This window comes from Lissotriton vulgaris, chromosome 12 (assembly GCF_964263255.1).
Source record: "Lissotriton vulgaris chromosome 12, aLisVul1.2, whole genome shotgun sequence".
NCBI classification, from domain to species: Eukaryota; Metazoa; Chordata; class Amphibia; order Caudata; family Salamandridae; genus Lissotriton; species Lissotriton vulgaris.
Window position 1 is genome coordinate 93,447,052 of NC_141700.1, and position 21,906 is coordinate 93,468,957.

Consider the following 21,906-nt stretch of genomic DNA (forward strand, 5'->3'; position numbering starts at 1 on the left):
GCACCCAATCTATTGTTACCTATGCCACCCAGAGCATCCAATCCAGTGTGACTTATGCCACCCCGAGCACCTAATCCAATGTTATTTGTGCCATCCAGAGCACCCTATCCATTATTACTTATGCCACCCAGAGCACCCTATCCATTGTTACCTATGCCCCCAGAGCACCCAATCCAATGTTACTTATGCCACCCGGAGCACCCAATCCAATGTTACTTATGCCACCCAGAGCACCCAATCTATTGTTACCTATGCCACCCAGAGCATCCAATCCAGTGTGACTTATGCCACCCCGAGCACCTAATCCAATGTTAGTTGTGCCACCCAGAGCACCCTATCCATTGTTACCTATGCACCCAGAGCACCCAATCCAATGTTACTTATGCCACTCGGAGCACCCAATCCAATTTTACTTATGCCACTCAAGAGGGTTTTACAAAATGCTGGAATCGACAAAGTCGTCACCACTTTCTTAACTCCCACTATGCAAACACAACAATCCATACAAGGATTGAGAACTATGTATGTCGCCTTTGCTAATTAAAATGATAACTCTGATAGGAAAGCACCTTAATAAAAAAACACAACTCAAGTTGACAAGAATGGATGATCTGTTCATATCATGCACTGTACATGCTGGGCCTTCTAACCAATGCACCATTGCAACTTTTTGGCCCATTTGAAGCCATCTGTATTGCACATCCCATTGTTTTGCACACCAACTACTTATCGATCAAATTGTTTCTCAATCCATTAACAGTGCAGTTAATAAGACATTTTTTCCCCTTCGTAAGCAGATACTACTGTATCGATTTCGATCATAAAGAAATTCTAGACCGATAGAGATTGCCCAGACTGAAAGTGCAACATGACCATACAAATTGTAGCTTTGGACTTTATAATACTTGGGAGCTTGCAATCACATGATGAAGAAATGCTCTCTAATTTCCCTATTACTGTTGATTTGTCATTTGTCTCCAATAAGAAAATGAAGTAGCTACTCAACTGTAATAAGTTATTATAGTTTAGTTGTGAACTCATAATGCCTGCTTCCTGAGCCGTTAGCCAAGGTGAAAGGTCGATCACAAAGCATAATTACAGCTGCAGTCTAAAAGAACCAAAAACGAGAACTGATTTTCCACCTGATCTTATTTTCTAAAACGAGCAGTGATCACCAGAAATTAGATATTTATAGCAACATGTAATTTTTTTTGCTCTCTATAGGCCAGGACAAGAAAGATCTAATCTCTCTTTGTGGGCTTCTATACATTCTGAGCTACAGCATTTTTAATCTGTCTAACATTAAACTCATTCTAATACCTTATTTTGCAACAGATTACAAAATGCTTTTTGGTGTATTTAATTTCACTCCATAATTTTTGATTTTATTCTTCATGTCTGACCCCCCACACTACTGCTTTCATTTCAAAGAACAAGCCAACAATGTAAGCAGTTTAGGGGAAGGGTGATTGTGTGACCAATTATAAGGACTAAAAATATCCTTTACTGAACGCTATAATAAAAGGGTGCTGCGAGTCACCTCTGAGTAACATGACAGTATAATGGAACTTGGCCCTGTACTTCTATATGGTGACTTGTACTATCCTTATAAAGTACAGCAGGGGATACAATGATTCCTGAAGGCGTCCGCATCAAATGTCAAATTAGAACTGGTCGTATATGTGAAAATTCTGCCTTAGTTTCCAACTCTGCAAATCTCTGGACCCTTTCTCAGCATTCAATCATATTTCTATCTAATCTACTCCAAATAAGTCAGTTTATCATTTTGGTTTACTATATACTTCCCGGCTACCCCCAGAACGTTTGTAAAGACTTCATTAGCCTACTTTAATCAAATTTAGTAAGTTCCTGAATTGCCTCCTTTGACTGCCTGGGCTTCACTTGCATCTCCACAGTCTTACTGACAAGAACGGCCACACACTTAACACTGCTTTCCATTGCAGTTGACGTTCATTTTAGTGAAAAAAGATTCCACAGTACTGTTCAGAATACCACTGGCTTCCCTGGTATAAATCGCATTAGGCAACCTCAACTGCTACAGCATTGGATCTTTCATAGAACTCTGGTTCCTAGCCTGAAGATGGGGAATGTGTTCAAGCATGTGAATCTATAAAGGATACCAACATTAGAGAACTTCAGTTACAGTAATGGTTCCTAGCCTGAAGATGGGGAATGTGTTCAAGCATGTGAATCTATAAAAATACCAACATTTGAGAACTTCAGTTACGGTAATGGTTCCTAGCCTGAAGATGGGGAATGTGTTCAAGCATGTGAATCTATAAAAGATACCAACATTAGAGAACTTCAGTTACAGTAATGGTTCCTAGCCTGAAGATGGGGAATGTGCTCAAGCATGTGAATCTATAAAAATACCAACATTTGAGAACTTCAGTTACAGTAATGGTTCCTAGCCTGAAGATGGGGAATGTGTTCAAGCATGTGAATCTATAAAAATTACCAACATTAGAGAACTTCTGTTACAGTAATGGTTCCTAGCCTTAAGATGGGGAATGTGTTCAAGCATGTGAATCTATAAAAAATACCAACATTAGAGAACTTCAGTTACAGTAATGGTTCCTAGCCTGAAGATGGGGAATGTGTTCAAGCATGTGAATCTTTAAAATATACCAACATTAGAGAACTTTGGTTACAGTAATGGTTCCTAGCCTGAAGATGGGGAATGTGTTCAAGCATGTGAATCTACAAAAGATACCAACATTAGAGATCTTTGGTTACAGTAATGGTTCCTAGCCTGAAGATGGGGGAATGTGTTCAAGCACGTGAATCTATAAAAATTACCAACATTAGAGAACTTCTGTTACAGTAATGGTTCCTACCCTGAAGATGGGGAATGTGTTCAAGCATGTGAATCTATAAAAGATACCAACATTAGATAACTTTGGTTACAGTAATGGTTCCTAGCCTGAAGATGGGGAATGTGTTCAAGCATGTGAATCTACAAAAGATACCAACATTAGAGATCTTTGGTTTCAGTAATGGTTCCTAGCCTGAAGATGGGGAATGTCTTCAAGCATGTGAATCTATAAAATAGACTAACATTTGAGAACTTTAGTTACAGAAATGGTTCCTCGCCTTAAGATGGGGAATGTGTTCAAGCATGTGAATCTATAAAAGATACCAACATTGGAGAACTTCAGTTACAGTAAGGGTTCCTAGCCTGAAGATGGGCAATGTGTTCAAGCGTGTGAATCTATAAAAGATACCAACATTAGAGAACTTTGGTTACAGTAATGGTTCCTAGCCTGAAGAGGGGGAATGTGTTCAAGCATGTGAATCTATAAAAAATACCAACATTAGAGAACTTCAGTTACAGTAATGGTTCCTAGCCTGAAGATGGGGAATGTATTTGAGCTTGTGAATCTATAGCAGATACCAACTTTAGAGAACTTTTGTTACAGTAAGCAACTTATTTCTCTCCCAGTTAACGTCTGTCCCACAGTGGGTTCACAAGTAAGTCCAAATATCTGAGTTGGGTCCTACAAGGTTCAATACACGAACTTCACAGCTGAAGCACCTTGTTAGCTAATGCTTTACAACTGAGCCAGGCCAACTAATAAAGCAAATCATAGTTTTAAAAAGAAAATTGCAATTGTCATAGACAAACTTAGCAAAACATCCATGGTAGAGGAGAACACCAAGCGCCCATGACCCTAAAAAAACTGTATGCCGAAGGTCATGAATACTGAAAACTGTTTTTACTCTTGAAAATATCCAAATACTTCTACACAGGACACTGGTCGACTTTATTCCATCGAGCACCTAACAACATCTTTGATCTCATCAGTTTTTAGGTCAATCCTGGGCAGTGCATGCACTGCTCTGCAAGGCATGCTGTATTCAGGTAGGGACTCAAAGCTTCGCCCATATTTTTCATTGGCTTGTTTAATTGTCCACTGTAAACTGTGGCTGTTCATTGGTCAATAAGCTTAATAGTCCCTCTTTAGTACCACCTCGTCTCATTTTGGAACCTCACATGGCGACACCCCTGTTGTGAGTGTTGTTACTCGGTAGGGTTTAATTACAGGCTCCGAGCACTATTTTCTCAAATAGCTTTGTCCTGCCGTGTTGCAGGCACGACGTGCTCTCTCCTAATGCATTTGTTTATTTTTAGAGCATGGGCTCTGAGCGCATGTGCAATGCAATAGATCTTGCATTTGTGAGAGTTTGAGCTATTGGCATTGCAAATGACAATACCTTTTATTTTTCTGTTTTAAAAACAACACATACATAAAAGGCATTGTCATTTACAATGCAAATAGCTTAATCTCTCGTAGATGCGAGACCTATTGCATTGCAAATGTTTTTTTTTTTAAGCCTTAGCTAAAGTCAGACAATCTACTGGATCTAGGACAATTGTGCTTCCACCCTCTACATGGTACAGAATGCCCTATTAGGTGTGCATGAAGGTCATCTGTTATCATAGGGCAACAACTCACAGGCTTTGCATATTCCTTTTCTGCTGCTCTCCCTTCAAAGGAAGATGGCGTCTGCAGTTAATGTGCATGGATCAAAAATGATGAACCCCTAAAACAACCAGGAGGGACCTGAATTGAAGAACAAAGGGCACAAGAATGTCTTTTACTAACAATTCTCTCTCCATTCCTTAGGGTGCACAGTCGTACAGTTCTCTGGGTGCTATACAAAGTACTTCAACGCTGATATGAGCAAAATGGGAAACCTACAAAGAATTGTGGTGATGACAGACTTTATATGATACCCGGTGCAACATCAAATTTGAGACACAAGGCATTGGTGTAATCTAGTCTGGAGCCAATGATGGACAACATTGCAAATGCACACAAATCTCCTGGGTATGTTGAAGACCAGCATCAGTTTTAAAACCCAGATTACTTACAAACTCAACCGGCGTCCACTCGGACTTCGGTACAATCATCCCTTTTATGGTTGTCAATGTGAGATGCCACGAAGAGGTCATAGTTTGTAGTTACTTGGATCGTCAAGGTCTACTCCTGTTCGGGTCAGGGAGAATGGGATTGAGGGCAAGAATGTCTATGATGCTGCTTTATTTTGGTTTTATATGTCAGAGTAGAAAAGGGGCTCCTTGGTGTTCGAGTCCTCATGACTCACATCACTGAGACTTCAGCAAATTACTGTTTTTGCCTTGGCATCAATAGTAAATTCAACACTCCACCTTTCTTGCCACAGTCCTTACATAAAGCAGGATTGGGGTAGGATCCAGAGTAATGATGATTACTGGTGGGTAACTGGGCCATTACCACCTTTTTTGCCTTCATGGTCACAATTTTGGTTTGTGTAATGACTGTGACCAGGAAGGCCAATACTTGCAGTAATAAATATGTAGTGTCAATGTAAGCAATCCTGCAAAGTGTGTGACACACAGCCAAGTTACAACCAACTTACAGCTCTGCAAGGTACAGGCATCTGCTTGTGCCCAATACAGCTGGTCTTCTTCCTATACTGCCCTGCACCAGCTCTTGCAGAGGATCTTGCCGGCACCTTGCCTTAAACCGACATACGCGTCTTCGGTTATGTGTCTGCATGGGATTGTGTGTGTATAATGGTCGAGCCAAGGATATCACTTGGATGCAAGAAGCCATCAGACCTAGAAGTCTCAAAAACCACCCCAATGAGATCACAGCTTAGATGAAAACATGTTCCATCGCCTGACATACAAAGTGACTTGCCGGAGAGAAAAATGAAAGATACACAAAAGGAGTGTATCACAGCTCATTATGGGGCATACTAGATACAAATAGAGTTATTTATCGCTAAATGCGCTTAGCGCAATTTTTTTTAGCGCCGCACATCGCCGGATATCATCGCAGAGATAACGTGCTATTAGCAACGTTTATCTCTAATGCGATAAAATATCCGGCGATAGCGGCTCAATGCGTGAATATCGCTGGAAATCCAGCGATATTCAGGCATTTATGCTAATGGGGACTTAACCTAAATATCCACCTCTCATTGGATATACAGGTTGAGAAGTGGTCTGAGCAGGCGTTAGGTTTTAGCGATAATCGCGCTTAGCGCAACTTTTTTTATCGCTTCACCTGCGTTGCTAATAGGCGATAGCTGTGTTAGCGACTGTTTTCAGTCGCTAACAGGTTGTGTACGCCCACTTTGCATGTCATTAGCGATAAATATCGCTGACATGCAAAGTGGGCCCCAAACTGGTCGTTATCGCCTAAAAGCTGTCGCTAACTGCTGTTAGCGACAGCTTGCTCATAGGGCGATAAAATTATCGCCGCTTTAGCGGGAAAAAGTCCCGCTAAAGTGGCGATAGTGCTCTTGCTAATATGCCCCAATGTGTTTTCATCTCAGGAGTGATTGGTTGTGAACCACTTACAATTGTGCAAGGATGGTCCAATCTGTTTTATTTTGCTTTCGGTGTGTATACAGGTCGCTCCTACCCTGGAGTCTAAAACCAGTGCACACAGGTTCATATTCTCTAGACGTTCTCTATATAATAGCAAAACATTGTTACCTGACACAAATAGCTGGCAATAGTCCATGCTGTGACTCCACACTGTTCTTGTCTCCTTTCTGTAGTGTAGGCAAACTTTTCTGAGCATTTTTCTTCTGGGGGGAACACAATGTATCAGATATTTTTCTCAAGTTTGGACTCAATTACTTCCAGAGTCCTTTTACCCTTTCTTTTAATTCGTCTATATTGTGGACATTATCAGGTAGCCTAGGCGTTTGCCTTCAAGGACATTTGTCTGTAGCCAGGTACACCATCTGGGCATTATCCTTCAACCTGGCCGTATGCATTGCAGGGCATCCGTCCGCACTTCAGTTACACCTTCCATGGTATTATCCTTCAGCCTAGATATAAACATTCTGGCCCATATGCCTGCAGTTCAGGAACCCCTTCCTGGGCATTGTCCTTCAATCTGGGCATATGCCTTCCTGGGCATCCGTCTGTGGCCCAGATACACCATCCTGGGCATAGTCCTTCAATCTGGGCATACGCCTTCCAGGGCATCCATCTGTGGCCCAGGTACACCATCCTGGGCATCGTCCTTCAATCTGGGCATATGCCTTCCAGGGCATCCATCTGTAGCCCAGGCACACCATCCTGGGCATCGTCCTTCAATCTGGCCATATGTCTTCCAGGGCATCCATCTGTAGCCCAGGCACACCATCCTGGGCATCGTCCTTCAATCTGGGCATATGCCTTCCAGGGCATCCGTCTGTGGGCCAGGTACACCATCCTGGGGATCGTCCTTCAATCTGGGCAAACGCCTTCCAGGGCATCCGTCTGTGGCCCAGGTACCCCTTCCTGGGCATCGTCCTTCAATCTGGGCATATGCCTTCCAGGGCATCCGTCTGTGGCCCAGATACACCATCCTGGGCATCGTCCTTCAATCTGGGCATATGCCTTCCAGGGCATCCGTCTGTGGCCCAGGTACACAATCTAGGGCATCGTCCTTCAATCTGGGCATATGCCTTCCAGGGCATCCGTCTGTGGCCCAGGTACACCATCCTGGGCATCGTCCTTCAATCTGGGCATATGCCTTCCAGGGCATCCGTCTGTGGCCCAGATACACCATCCCGGTCATCGTCCTTCAATCTGGGCATACGCCTTCCAGGGCATCCGTCTGTGGCCCAGATACACCATCCTGGGCATCGTCCTTCTTCTGGGCATACGCCTTCCAGGGCATCCGTCTGTGGCCCAGGTACACCATCCTGGGCATAGTCCTTCAATCTGGGCATACGCCTTCCAGGGCATCCATCTGTGGCCCAGATACACCATCCTGGGCATCGTTCTTCAATCTGGGCATATGCTTTCCAGGGCATCCGTCTGTGGCCCAGGTACACCATCCTGAGCATCGTCCTTCAATCTGGGCATACGCCTTCCAGGGCATCCGTCTGTAACCCAGGTACACCATCCTGGGCATCGTCCTTCAATCTGGGCATACGCCTTCCAGGACATCCATCTGTGGCCCAGGTACACCATCCTGGGCATCGTCCTTCAATCTGGGCATATGCCTTCCAGGGCATCCATCTGTGGCCCAGGTACACCATCCTGGGCATTGTCCTTCAATCTGGGCATATGCCTTCCAGGGCATCCGTCTGTGGCCCAGGTACACCATCCTGGGCATTGTCCTTCAATCTGGGCATATGCCTTCCAGGGCATCCGTCTGTGGCCCAGGTACACCATCCTGGGCATTGTCCTTCAATCTGGGCATATGCTTTCCAGGGCATCCGTCTGTGGCCCAGGTAACCCATCCTGGGCATCGTCCTTCAGTCTGGGCATACGCCTTCCAGGGCATCCGTCTGTGGCCCAGATACACCATCTTGGGGATCGTCCTTCAGTCTGGGCATATGCCTTCCAGGGCATCCGTCTGTGGCCCAGATACACCATCTTGGGGATCGCCCTTCAATCTGGCCATACGCCTTCCAGGGCATCTCTTTGTAGCCCAGGCACTCCTGCTAGGGCATTATCCTTCAGCCTGGGCATATGCATTGCATTGCATCTGTCTTTGGCTCGGGTACACCAACCCTGGCATTATCCTTCAGCCTGGGTACATAAATTCCAACGGATCTATCTGCAGTTTGGATATGCCATCCTGGGCATTATCCTTCGCCCTGGGTATATACATTTCAGGGCATATGTCTGTAGCACAGGTACACATTCCTGGTCATTATCTCCAGACTGGGCATGTGCATTCCAGGGCATCTGTCTTTAGCCCGTGTACTCCTCCCAGGCATTATACTTTATCTGCAGGTTACACCTTCCTCGGTCACCTTCTAGGTTTGGATACAATTTCCTGGGCATTTGTCCTTAACCCCACCTTGAATTACTAGCAATTTCCCAAAAATATTGCTGTTCAGCTGTGAATGTTTTCTCCTGTGGTCTCGCGGAGACACATCTTTTAAAGCTTATTTCTTTATTCAGCCTCACTTACTTTTCTGTGCATGGGCATATGTGTTCTATAAATTGGGGGAAAATGTTATTTTTTAGCTGACGATCCGTTTATACTACAGAAAGAAGCACTGGCAATGCCAATAGGTCTGGCTTCAAAAGAATGTTGTATGGTGATGTGAAGTATTACAAGGAGATAGTATGGATACGGATATGTGTTTGGGTAGAATCAAGGAACTATAGAATAATTCTGGTGTATGTTAAAAGGTCAGGTGACAGTTGCACTGTCAAGCCAGACCTAAAAATCCATATAGGTTAACAACTGCCCTGCTCCCATCTGTGCGCTGCCAGACAAAGACACCATAAACTATCTTAAGATAATTTAATAGCACTTGTGTGCCCTTGAAAGTTCAAGCTCAGGCAGCTGGCTAAATACACAAAATGAACAAAGCTGTGTGGAAGGCAAGCACTTTTTTTGTGGAAGCACACAGCTTCTGCCCAATCAAAACATGTACTCCGGTCTCCCAGCATGTAGGCGGAGCCAGATCCCCTCTCTTGGTGTTCACACACAATTGTCTGGCGACTGCTGAGCTGTCAAGTCCGCCCATATAAAAGGGGTGAAGGAAGAAGGGGAGAGCTGGGCGGAGGGGCTCCCACGGAAGCGGAAGGATGGGGATTTAAGGACCCCGGAGCTCATTATGACCCGTAATAGAGGAGGAAACCGGGGGATAAGACGAGGCCGTCCAGGGGATGTTTCCACGTGAAAAAAATATTCGTTTGTTGATCTTCCTTGACACAGACCTGACCGCTCTAAAGGCTGCTGATAAATGGGCCCATTTTTCAGACATAATAAGTACTGGGATGTCTGACAGCCTTATCAGGGCTGAGCTCAACTCGCAGTGCGAGAGCACTTCATCATGTCCTGTGGGGGCCACTTCAGGAAAGGCCTCCTCGTTCATCACCGGGGTGACATGCGGAGGGCGGGGGCAGCCCTGGGGTTGCACATGGAAATATAGACTGCACAATCCTGACTCCAGAATAGAGGCTGCCAGTTTACAGACATCACATAACAATGTCCCAAGTAGGTTGGAACCTGTATTTACTTCTTAAATGCAGTCAAACTTTCCCCCAATGTATTTTACGACTGGTTTAATTTACAATTCTAACTCCAGCCCTGGGATTTTTGGTGCAAGGTCTTGATCGAGGGTTTAGATGATGGGCGAAGATTTTGGAGAGACGGATGTATGTAATGTTGAGATTTTTGCAAAGAAACACGCACAAATGATCGGTGTTACAAAAACTACATTTACTCTCGGCATTACAGTAGTGGTAAAAACACTACCTTAGAAGTATTATAATATATAAACATGTTCACATTTATAATGCAATAAAATGGACAAACTCATTTTTTTGCTGATCACCATGTTACAAAACAGGGGGGCATATTATCAAGGGGGTTTATCTCCGCTTTTTTGGCTTTAAAAGCCAAGAAAGCAGAGATAAAATTATCTCCCTATTACCAAGCTGTCGCTAACACCAGTTAGCGACAGCTAGTAGGAGATAGCGACCATCTTGGGCCCCACTTTGCATGTCAGTGATATTTATCACTAATGAGATGCAAAGTGGGCGTGCCAAGATGTTAGAGACTGAAAACAGTCGCTAACATCGCTATCTCCTATTACCAACTTTTGGAGATATTCGCGCTAAGCGGGAATATCTCCAAAAGCTAACACCTGCCCTGAGCAGTTCTTAGCCATGTTATCCAATGGGAGGTGGAAAACATGGCTAAGAGCATTTGCTCGATAATGCATGAATATCGCTGACTTTTCAGCGATATTCATGCATTTCGGCCGTTTTTTATCGCATTTGCGATAAACCTTGTTAATAGCAAGGTTTATCTGCGATAAAAATCGCCGATGTGCGGCGATAATTTTTGTCTCTAAACAAGTTAGAGACAAAAATTATCGCTAGTTGTTGGTAATATGCCCCAGGGTTATGTTCATAGTTGTTGACAGCAGAGATCAATTATTGCAAATAATTCTCCTCATAACTGTTTGAAACTGTGGGGCAGATTCATCGTAGTGTTGCGTTGCCCTTGCGTCAACCAAGGCAATGCAAGGGCAACACAACGCGAACGTCAGCTTTTCCAGGCCATGCAAGACCACCTCACTTGGCCCTGCGGTGCTTGGTAAATCCGGAGTAACGCAAGGCAGCACAAGTCGAAAGGCAGCACAAGTCGCACGGCAGCACAAGTCACTGCGTTGCATTACTTTGCCTTGGGAAGGCGTTCCTTGGATGGAGCTATGCCTTTCCAGGGGTGGGGAAACGAGGAGCAATGTTTATTTCTCCTTGTTTTTCCCTCCTACTAAGCGTGTTGCATTGTGCAGCACACGTAGGAAGAGGAGAGAGCATTGAAGGTTGTTTCTGTGCAGGAATGTCCCATTTTCTGCACAAAACAATCCTGCCTGCAACGCAGTCACCCTTGTGCCATGGTGCATGGGTGCCTACGTTGGAGGTTGGCAGCACGCCAGTGCATGAAGAGGACAGGAATGCGTCATATCTTGTAAATATGGCACATTCTTGCCCTCTCCCTTCCGCGCAGCGCGGTGCATCCAGGTTTCTTGTTGCGTTGCGAGAAAGTTTGATAAATCTGGCACTAACGGCCCATCAGCATTCACTTCATTGTATCACACAGTGGGACCTCCTCTGCCTGACCTGACCGAGAGCGAATTCCAGGATTGAATTTCTCTCCCTCGCTGCCCCCCGTCCATCCTCAGACTGCTGCAGTGAGTGAGGAATCTCCTCTGCCTCTTCTGACTAGAAGTAGTCAATTTACGCCCTTCCCCGTGGCATGAATTTCACTGTGGTTCGGGGAGTTAATTAGGGGGCGTAACCCCTTGCGTGCTCAGGACGGCCCCACCCGTATTACGTCACGCTGGGCGTGTGCGCAGGACGGCTGGGGGCGTCCGAACTCCGCCCACTAATTAATTCTCTAGCGCAAGCGTGGAATTCGCGCCGCGCTAGGGAATCGGCGGCGTTTGGACGTCCCCCGGCCGCCCTGAGCACATGCCCAGCGTGATGTAGGACGGCCCGAGCACGCAAGTGGTTAAGGGCCACAAGAACCTTGACATATAGATCAGTCAGTTCTGCATAATAGGTTACAATATTTTTGGCAGGCAATATTTTGTCCACTATATTCCAGTACTAAACCTAGTCTGGTGTCTTTTATCACATTTGTTGTCTCAATGTGTTTAGCAAAACAGACCAGAGGTCAGTAGTGCCATTAACAAACTATAGAGGTTATACATGATTGCGCGGACTACGAACATGTCCTCTCGCTCTCTGCACCGCCAAATTGGCCAAACTATTTTACCACAGGGGGAGCGTTGGCTTGCTTCTGACAAGGAAGCACAAAAATGTGTTTTTTGCGTGGACTGGCGACTTGACATTGGGTGGCCGGTCTGCTATGACCTCATGGAACACAGGTATCCAGTTATGGCGTGTTGTCTGGCACCTAGTGACGGGCGCTCGTCTGAATCACTGGCATAGTCATGGCGCTCTGATATCCTTCGGGATCTTGTTCTCGTTATATAAAACTTTATAAATAAATAAATAAGATTAAGACTGTCAAGGCAAGCAGAGGAGCCGCCCTACTACTCAGAGGAACACTGTAGCTGTCCAAGGGAGAACTAAGAGTGACACTTCTTAACCTCGACTCTCCGGATCGCATTGAAGGAGAGGATGTAACACAGGTAGGGATGTACAGTAATAGCGTACGGTTGGACGGTACTCACTCGGGTCCAGTGTTTTGGCTGACTAAATGTTATAGACCAGGTAAGGATCGTGGTGCGAACACAAGGATGAGCGTCTGATTGTGACCCTCAGCTCAGTTGGGAGTTCTTAGTTTGGGGTGATAGAGTGATGCGTGGGGGTATTTCTGAGGGTCAAAGGGATTCACTGGATAATTGATCTGATCTGTTTGGAAGCAGTGCCCCAGCTCATGGTAGATCTGTTTGCCAGCTGTCCTACAGCAGGCAGTGCAGTGAGCTTCGTGAGATAATTTGCGAATGTCCTGTCTAGAGTCCCGGTGGCAAGTGATGGAAGCTGCGGTGTGGCTCTGGGTCATTACCTGGTAGGTGTCTTTGGGTGGGACATGCGAGGTGTGGCCCTCTAGCCTTCGAGATGAAATCCTTCTCACCATGACAACCCCAATGGGCTTGGACAGCACTGTTCTTCTTTGTACCAGATCATATCTCGAGAATGGAGTGGATGTGCCCGTTAAAGCGCATGTGCTCCTGTGTGATGTATGGACCCCACCTAGAGACGGGGCCTCGTGCCTGGGTGAAGCCGCAGGTTCCTCGTACCTCAAGACGCAGGTCCTGCTGTTGTCTACAAGCCACTGGACCTGCATTGCTCTCTCTGGGCTCCAGGTTGGGTGCAGAGTCTGCGTGCACCAGGAGGGGTGGAGTAGGCAGTGAGAACCCTAGGGGTACCTGCTCCCCAGAGGCACTTCCCATTTCTGCTGGCTCAGGCGTTCGCATCTAAATCGAGGGTGTTAGCATGATGCCTTTATTTATTAGCTCACTTTCAAACCGCTTACAATGGTGTTACTCAGATGATTCTGATGCTCAGGCAAAGCGAGACCACCTCTGGCATCTCAGAACCTTTCGTCAGTGGCCACTGGCGAGAAGATGCATGTTTAGGTTCCATGTACCACGTTATAAGCCCTTCAAAGATCTAGCTCTATCTTTTTCCACCCTAAATTAAAGCAATACCTGCCCCCAGATACCTATGCGAACACCCTGACGCGTTGACCACAACTCTTGTGTGGCAAACTCCAGGCTAGCAGTAGTTGTTTGTCATACAGAGCACCTACTTCCTGGAATGCCATTTCTCTCCCCCAACATTTTCTCAACTACTGTTCAATTCTCCAAGCAGTCAAGAACTGAGATTTTTGATTAGCCTGTTTAGGCTTGGGACAATTTTCCTGCTAATGTCAAGAAACACTCTGGGGTAGCAGCTCTGCTCTATAAATTACCAAACACAAATGTGTTTTATTTCTCATGGGCTGCATCTTTTACGGGCGGGACTTTTCCCTTCGCCAGGTAGAGGTGAGCTTGGATCCCATAGTCTGTAGGTTAGCGGCTCTTTACCTTTTGTCTATTGAGGACCCATGATGAATCACTACTGGAAGCCAGGTACCCCCCCAAACTAAGCAATTACTTTGTTTTGAACTTCAGAACAATTCATAGAAATACAGAAACAAGTGTATCTCAAACAAATAGACAAAGTATGCAATATTTTATTAATTTCACAAACAAAAATGTGTGCAAAATTCGAAATTTTAATCAGAAAATTGCAGCTCTTCAAAATGTAGTTTTATTTCCAGATGAAAGGATATGTTGGATGCTTTCCTATCATTTTGTTTTTTCGCTCCAAATGCGCTCTATCTTTTTGTCCACTTACACTACTGCTACAATTGAGGACACCAATCGTCCATACTCAATTTATTTTAATTTACTTGTGCTGCTTCTGCAAATCAAGATAAGGATACAAACTTTACGTCTATCCTGTTGCTCATCCTCTACCCACGCCCTATGCCTGGATGTATAAAGGTTACCTGATGCCAACGGTGCCGTCCTGGACTCCCTACCTTATTCAGCGACGGAGTTATGTCGTGTCCCATTTTCGGCCTACTCCTGGGCTGCCGCCGGGACCTCGATTTCTGAACTGTCCGAGTGGGAACTGATCAACATCGGCTGTGGGACCGAGATTGTGGCCGGTCCTTCGGAGGTGAATAATTCTTTCCACTTTTGACTCATGATCTCGTTGATGGATGGTGCCGGAGAAGAGACATCGTGACGTGCTGCGATCCTCCTACACCGTGGCTGGGGGCTGTGTGCCTGACCCTTGTTTCCCGGTCCGGGGGCTGACGGGCCGCACCCACGGCCGGTGACTGTGCTGAGCGTGCCAGTTCGGGGCGCCCCGTTATTGAGGTCGCTTAAATGTGTGCCCGGAGCCCGGCGATGTGGGCTGGAGATTGTGTCCCCCTCCGTCCTTTGGGCCCCGGGATGGAGGGGACGGATAGCGCACACTCATTGAGTTCCGTAATGGCAGCGATTGGGGCGCTCCGCTCACAATTCACCGTCACATATGTCTCCCTGGTGGCAAAGTTGGATGATGCCTGCTCGCGACCAGCCACTGACGTTGCAGCACCTGAACAGCAGTTTGTGGTCCAGTCGAGTGATTTGACCCGCCATCTTCAGGTGCCCGAGCGGCAGCCCGACTCCGTCCCTCTGGGAGTCGGCCTCACTTCTCCTTTACCCGCTACAGTGCCTGGTCTTCCCCTCATGTTTCCTATCCGATGGAATATCATCGCTGGAGGTTCTGATCGTCAATGCCGAGTCTCAGGGTCCTGTCCAAGGGGACTGCCATTTTTCTTTGTCCCGGCCCGTCTGTATAACGGAGGCCGCCATTTTGTGTCCGGACTTTGTTCCACCTTCAGTGCCTCGGACTGCCATGGTCGCTTTGACTGCCTCTGGTTGGCTGTGGCTTGGTTGGCACGTGCTCCGGAACGAATCCGCACTGGTCAGGGCTGATTCCGACTTTGAGTTGTTCTTGCTCCTCGCCACTGCTTTGGACCACCTGAGACGCTTCCTCTGATCGCGTTGTTGTGATTTTGGCGATAGATCTCCCCGTGAGACTTGCTGGGTTGACTGCTACTTTCCTGGGATTGCTCAGTTCACTTTTGCCCGGATTGCACCGAGTATCTCACCGGGCTGGGGTGGGGTGGGGGGGTGTCTTATTGGTGACTGTCCTTCCTGTGATAATGCTGAATGTTTGCTTTGATTGACGATGATTATGCCTTGGGGAGGTCACTGCTGGCGGGGGGTACCGGGTGTCCGGGAGCGTGTCTGTTTCTCTCCTCCTCCACTTCTTGTACTTTTTCCCTTCTGTGGGGCAGTTCCGGGGCGACAGGCACGCTGTTAGTGGGTTGGCCGTAGCCATTACAGGGGTGCAGGGTGGCTGGTGCGGGGGGGTTTGTTATTTTAGTTTGTTTTGTTCTATGGTCCCTATCGCTCTTTTCCGGCTTTGGGAGGATTCTTTCCTCTTTAGTAGGGGTGGCTGTCTCTTGGTCTTGCACCTTTCTCTTTTTCTGGTATCTCAACATACCCCTGTTTCTTTGTTCTCGGGGGGTGGGCTCTCTGGGGCGATACTTAGAAATGTTGCTTTCTGTAATATTGCTTATTGTCCAGTCTTACCGCCGCGGCTGCCTAGATTACATAGTTGCTGCAGTTATAGCCTATCTCCGACTGTTAATGGGGTACGTCCCCCTTGTCTCTTTTGTGCATTTCTCATGTAAGGTGTGATGTCCTTGTTGTTGCAGCCCCTACTCTTCTTCAAAATTTAAAAATGAAAACCTCATATCCTGTGTTGCGAGCCTCACAGCCACGTCTGGTGTACTTTGAAATATCCTGATTGTTGATTGGCCTAAGTTTCTCCTGTTCCTTTTGATTGTCTTTGCGGCCGGCCATGGTGGTTGTGGGCCTGCGCATGTATCTCCTTATTTTTTGAATAAAGGTTTTCACAAAAAAAAAAAAAGATACAAACTTTATTTTTAGCACCTAAGTCCTTCAAATTTACTTAGCATTTTTAATTTTTTAATTTTGCATTTTTATGTTTCTATACTTTATTAAGAAGCTGATGTTATTCGATTTTCTAAACAGTTGCGGACACCCTGAGAAGTTGTCATAGACCCCCCTCCCCCGTGTCTGCGCCTAAAGGTTAAGGACCACTGCTGTGGGTAACTCATTTGATCGTGTGATTCTTCTTCCATTGTCAGGGTCTCAATACTGGAGACCAGACCATCCTCGCTGAAGGCTCCTGGCGCACCGGATAGTGGTGAGCAACCTTTATTGCGATGGACAACTCTACGTACATTGTTTCCATCTTCTGGGAAAGCGTGACGGAGGTTCCATGAATATTCCATGCTCCTTACACCAGGGAAGGTTCCCTTGACTACTCTGAGGCCCTTACTCTGGAGGGAATAAGGTTCCATTATCAAACCTGCTAAGAGGCCTGGTGCTTTTCTTAATCCAGTCCTGCGCCGGCTTTTCGAGGAAGGGCCGGGCTGGTCATTGATGCCCCTGGGCATTTTCCCAGGAGGCGTATGCCATTGAGGCCAGTTTTTGAAGGCACATGGCTGCTGCTGCACCTCTGTCACTTTCTACAGCTCCTCGAAGTTAACTGCTGCAGGTACAGCGGGGGCTTCAGGACAGAGAAAACAAGCATTGGTAATGTATCGGTTTCACCTATGTAACGAATAATACGCTGTTTTTATCAATCACCGTCTATGACGAATGAAAGAGCTCCCTTAAAAGTATCACCGGAGTGGCGAGGATGTGGAGCAGCGGCCAGAGATGCTGACTCAAGAGCTGGGGATCCCAGTTCGAGTCTCACGAAGCAACATCCTGTGATTCTGAGCAAATCAGTTAATCCCTCCCTGTGATAAATTGCGCTATATAAATCTGCTGCAAGACGAAAAAGCAGAAATAGGCCAATTATGATTTTTTTTCCCCGCCAAAGCGGATGATATCAAGATTTCAGCTCCGGGAAATTGATAAGAGTAGCAGACGAGGAACAAGCATTGATAAACGCAGGAAAATATGCTAAAGCCAATAGAAATGGAGGAAAAGTAAATGGCACACGAACCAATGAAAAGCCAGGAAAGAGAGGGGTTGGGATGTAAGCCTGTTTTAAGTTTATATTAAAAACAATAGATTTCACAAGCACTGTGCAGGCAAAATCTATAAAGGCAGCAGGGCTGGTTTAAACTCTTGTTGGAATAGTCGGTCCAACATAATGGACAGTGAACATAAAGAACGCCATTAGGAGCGGCTTAAAGGTGCCGGCACACCGCTAACCATAATCATCGCGCCATCTCTCGCTTTTCTGCCATAACACGATAACCACACCTGGGATGACATCACGAGCGACCGCCCTTCCACCTGCACACACGGTGCAGTGTACGTACCATGCTATGCAGCAGTAAAGCAGTTCTGCACGCCCCACAGGGACAGGAAGCCTTGTATGGCTCAAGTGTGTCATGGGTTCTAGTGCAAAGAAGGAAGTGAGCCCCCTGGCCGGTGATTGAACTGTGAAATACAGCAATAATCAGGGTTCTGTAGGCCTCTCAGGCCTCGGTGCCACTGCACCTGCCCAACCAATAGAAGCTACCCGGCCTACGCCCCTATATAAATGGCACAATACAATATTAAACGGAAAGGCAGCCTGGTGTTCGCAAGCATGCATGAATCGGTGGGCTCCAGCAGAGGGCAGCAGAGAGCCTCGCTGCAGGCGAAAATCAGGCAAATAAAATAAAAACACACGTCCCATCCTATCGCTATCTCGCCTTCTTGAGATGTGTGCGTTAAAAAATTATTTGTTATGCGTGTTGTAAGTACATATTGCACTATTGGAGTGGAATCCAAGATAATGTTGTTATTCTTTGACCACCTAGACAGAGGATGCAGACAAAAGGCCATTAATAATACGAATGTATAGAAATATGACGGTCCTTCTGTGTAATCTGTAGCGCTTACTTGGTCTTGTAGCGCCCAAGCGCTGTAAATAACGGCACTAGTGTCACCAGCCTGACTCGGGCTATTATCCTCCCGGTCGATTAATCAAGAATTTGGCGTAGTAACCCTTAAACCCTACAAAATAATTATCTTGGTGATGAGGCCAGTATGTTTCTATTATAGTTCGCCCACAACACAGCCTGGAGAACCTTCAAAATGGCGGCGGAAACTCCGCTTGATGAGGGAAAAGACAGTGAATGTGCATTGTTTGTATAAACACGGCAAATCGGGTTAGTGAAGTATTCTGTGTCAGGGAAAGCTTTTAAGTGAAGGACAGACCCCCCCTCGCCCCCACACTTGCTGCTGGTCCAAGGCCCCGAGAATATTGTCACCTCGTCCTGTCAACGCCTCAGCTGAGCCGGCTGGCATTTCCCAACCTCATTTTTTTTCTAAAGTATAAATGATTAACAAACAGGCACACAAAAGGAAGCTGCACGCGAAAATTAATGTTTTATTTAAAAAAAAAGAAGAAAAAAACGAACAGGGGTTGTTGGAGGGCCTGCGAGCAGTGTAATCCGAAAAAAATGAAGTGAATGCGAGGTCCCTCGACTCCACCCGGCCTTGCCCCTAATGAGATTTATCTCTGAATAGAATTGCATTAGGAGGAAGAGAAAAGGCAGGCTGCTGTCCGGATCGCCCAGACGGCAGGACACAGAGGGCAGGAGAGGGTTATAATGAGGGGCTTCATTAGAGGCAGACATCTCTCTCCGAGGCTGGCAACAACAGCGGCCTCCAAGCAGCCACAATGAGGCCTGGAAGGCCTCGGGCACCACAAAGCCCTCTCTGGGCCCGGGCACCCCACCCCCAACCCACACCGCCTTGCAGGCTGTTGGGGATGAAGGGGAAGCCCCCCCTCCCCGAGTGGTGGTCCACACAGTACCCCCCCAGGCTTGTTTTAATGAAATCCTACCGGAGTCCCTGGGCCTGGGGAGACCAGATCTGGGAACATGGCCGAATAAATATCTGGCAGATGCTGCCCTGCTAATCCTACAACAGAAGGCCTCGTGCCTCCAGACAGCGCTTTAGCTGCATCCCACAGGGGGAAATTCAGAGATTCCAAATTGTGATGGAAGAAAATGCCATCACCGAGTGGCTCCCTAAAGATTAGGAGCAGTTTCGCGTCATGTGTTAACGGTTGGCGGTCATGTTATGAGATTAGCCGAGGGTCGCCCTAGAACAGCTAGGCAGGTGGCGGGCACAGTTCGTTCAGCCAACGGGGCTGGCGCTCGTGGCTGACGTTCTGGCACTCGGCACTAGAGTGGACTATCAACCCGCTTACGTACTTAGCGATGAGATCATGTTCTTTTCACATGTCCTGGCGGAGATTTGGGTACAGGTAGACAAGGCAAGACACATCTTGAAGCCATTGTGGGCCTACTATATAACTCCCTGCAGAAGACAGGAATTCTGACGAAAGCAAGGTGCCGGGTAGAATGAACTTTTTTCCGCAGGCGGGTGCCCCGCCTCTTGGGACCAAAACCTGATCATACCAAGCTAACATACAACCCTTTCGATACTGTGGTCTTGTGACATTAAAATAAATGTGAAGTCCACATATTTATTCTTAAAAACACTATTAATTTCAGAGGTTTTTTGAAAGCAGACGTAAAGGTGTTATACCCAATTATAGCAAAACCTTTGCTTTAACTGTACTTTTCCCCGTGAATCCCCACAGAGCGCATATAAAGATGCGTACAGTGTAATTTGCTCTTACAACGGCAGCATTTAGCGGTAAGAGTGGATCGTGAGGTGCCTGCTAGAGTGATAGACGCAGGAGATTCTGTTTCTGGTGGGAAGGAGATAGTGACATTTTGATTTGGATCAGTTTGCGTCACGCTACTGGGTAGTTTGGAGACATTACAAAGGATAAAGCGGTCGTCGAGTGTGCAGCTGTAAGATCTTGTATTACTCCGATGCTCGTGTAGCGATTTGGATAAAAGCGTACTACAAATGAAATAAACAAAATAAACGCAATGCACATAGTCTTTCTTGGAGATCTATACCCCACACACCTGCATCCTCTGAGAGAGAGACACACGCACACCCCCATACACCCCCAGCTGTTCCTCCCCTTCTTCTGCTGTTGTTCAGTTATGAGAATCACTGATTTCTCTAGTATTAGGTTTGCACGTGTAGTAACTCCAGTAGCTCGGCCATGGTGATGAGGGGTTGAATGGATAATTACTCAGTTGCTGCTGTTTTCTAAGAACATTTTATTTAAAATTGTAGGAAGTAAAATGTTATTGTTCTGTGATTTATAAGAATATAATAATGTATCTGTCGTAACAACATGTTTTATTGACTATAAACACCACTCCTCCTCTAGACGTTGACGTAAGGGCTGCTCATCCAACAGGCCAACGCTACTGCATGAGTCCAGCACAATGCAGCGTCCGGATTGGTCCATCTTCGGTGTTGACCTTTGCAGCACAGTATATATTCAGACCGGCTGGTCAGTTTCGCTCAAGGCTTACACTCGTCGTCTTCTTCTTCTTTTTTGGCCAATTTCTCTTGAATTTTGGAAGGCAGCTCCGGGTCTGTAAAATATTCTGAAATTATTATTTAAAAAAGTATTACTTTAGTTTCTCTTCTGGGTGAATAAAAATATTGATGCACAAAAAAACCCTATGAGTCACAAACCAAACACTAAAACTGGAAAAGGGGCAATGTTTAAACAAACTCGCCTGGTAGGGCCAGTGTCCAACACCGGTCAGGCAGCACACCCTCAAGATGTTTCAGAAATACTTGATTTTCCATTTTTCTTAAACCTCCCCTCCACTTTTGATTGCATTAGGTCTGGCTCACTCTTACAGCAGGTCCATGACCAGGCAATTGACGGGTTTAAGCGGATGGAAACATGTTTCTCGCTTGAATCCGACACTGGGAAAGGAAAGATTGAGGAGAGAGGGAACCCATTTTCTTCTGGAAATTACCACATCCATTTAGAGGGGATTCTCTCAGAAATAAATACGGACTAATTCATATTGATCATGCTAAAAAACATCCCTTTTAAACAGCATGTCTCTCCGTACTTGGGCGATCTGCATTGGCTCCCTGTAGCCTGCAGAATCAAGTTTAAAGCTCTAACTCTAGCGTTTAGAGCCCAAAAGGGGACCTGCCCCTCCTATCTAAAGCTTAGACTCCCCAGATACTATCAGGAGAGATGCTTGCGCTCTAATTCACGAAACCAGCTCTCCATCCCCCGCGCCAAGAGAGCCAGACTCGGAGGCAGATCTTTCTCTGCCTGCACGGCGACACTCTGGAACGCCCTACCGGTCAACATCCAACTGGCTCCAACGGAAGCCAGTTTTAAGAGGCAGCTAAAGACCTGGCTCTTTTCCCAGAATAACTAAACACTCTCTCCCCTTT

At 46.3% G+C, this 21,906-nt stretch overlaps 1 protein-coding gene across 2 annotated transcripts in view; it reads right to left on the reverse strand.

The window, feature by feature from the left end:
• Positions 1–20,654: 20,654 nt before the first annotated feature.
• Positions 20,655–21,906, reverse strand: part of RIIAD1 (regulatory subunit of type II PKA R-subunit domain containing 1) — a 46,207-nt gene continuing 44,955 nt past the window's right edge. Inside the window, exon 4 of one of the 2 annotated variants that reach the window (XM_086946367.1) lies at positions 20,655–21,074. In XM_086946367.1, coding sequence (XP_086802493.1) covers positions 21,001–21,074 — 74 coding nt within the window. In that variant the 3' untranslated portion in view covers positions 20,655–21,000. Of the gene's footprint in view, positions 21,087–21,906 lie in introns of both variants that reach the window. The other variant, XM_086946366.1, reaches the window with a different exon arrangement.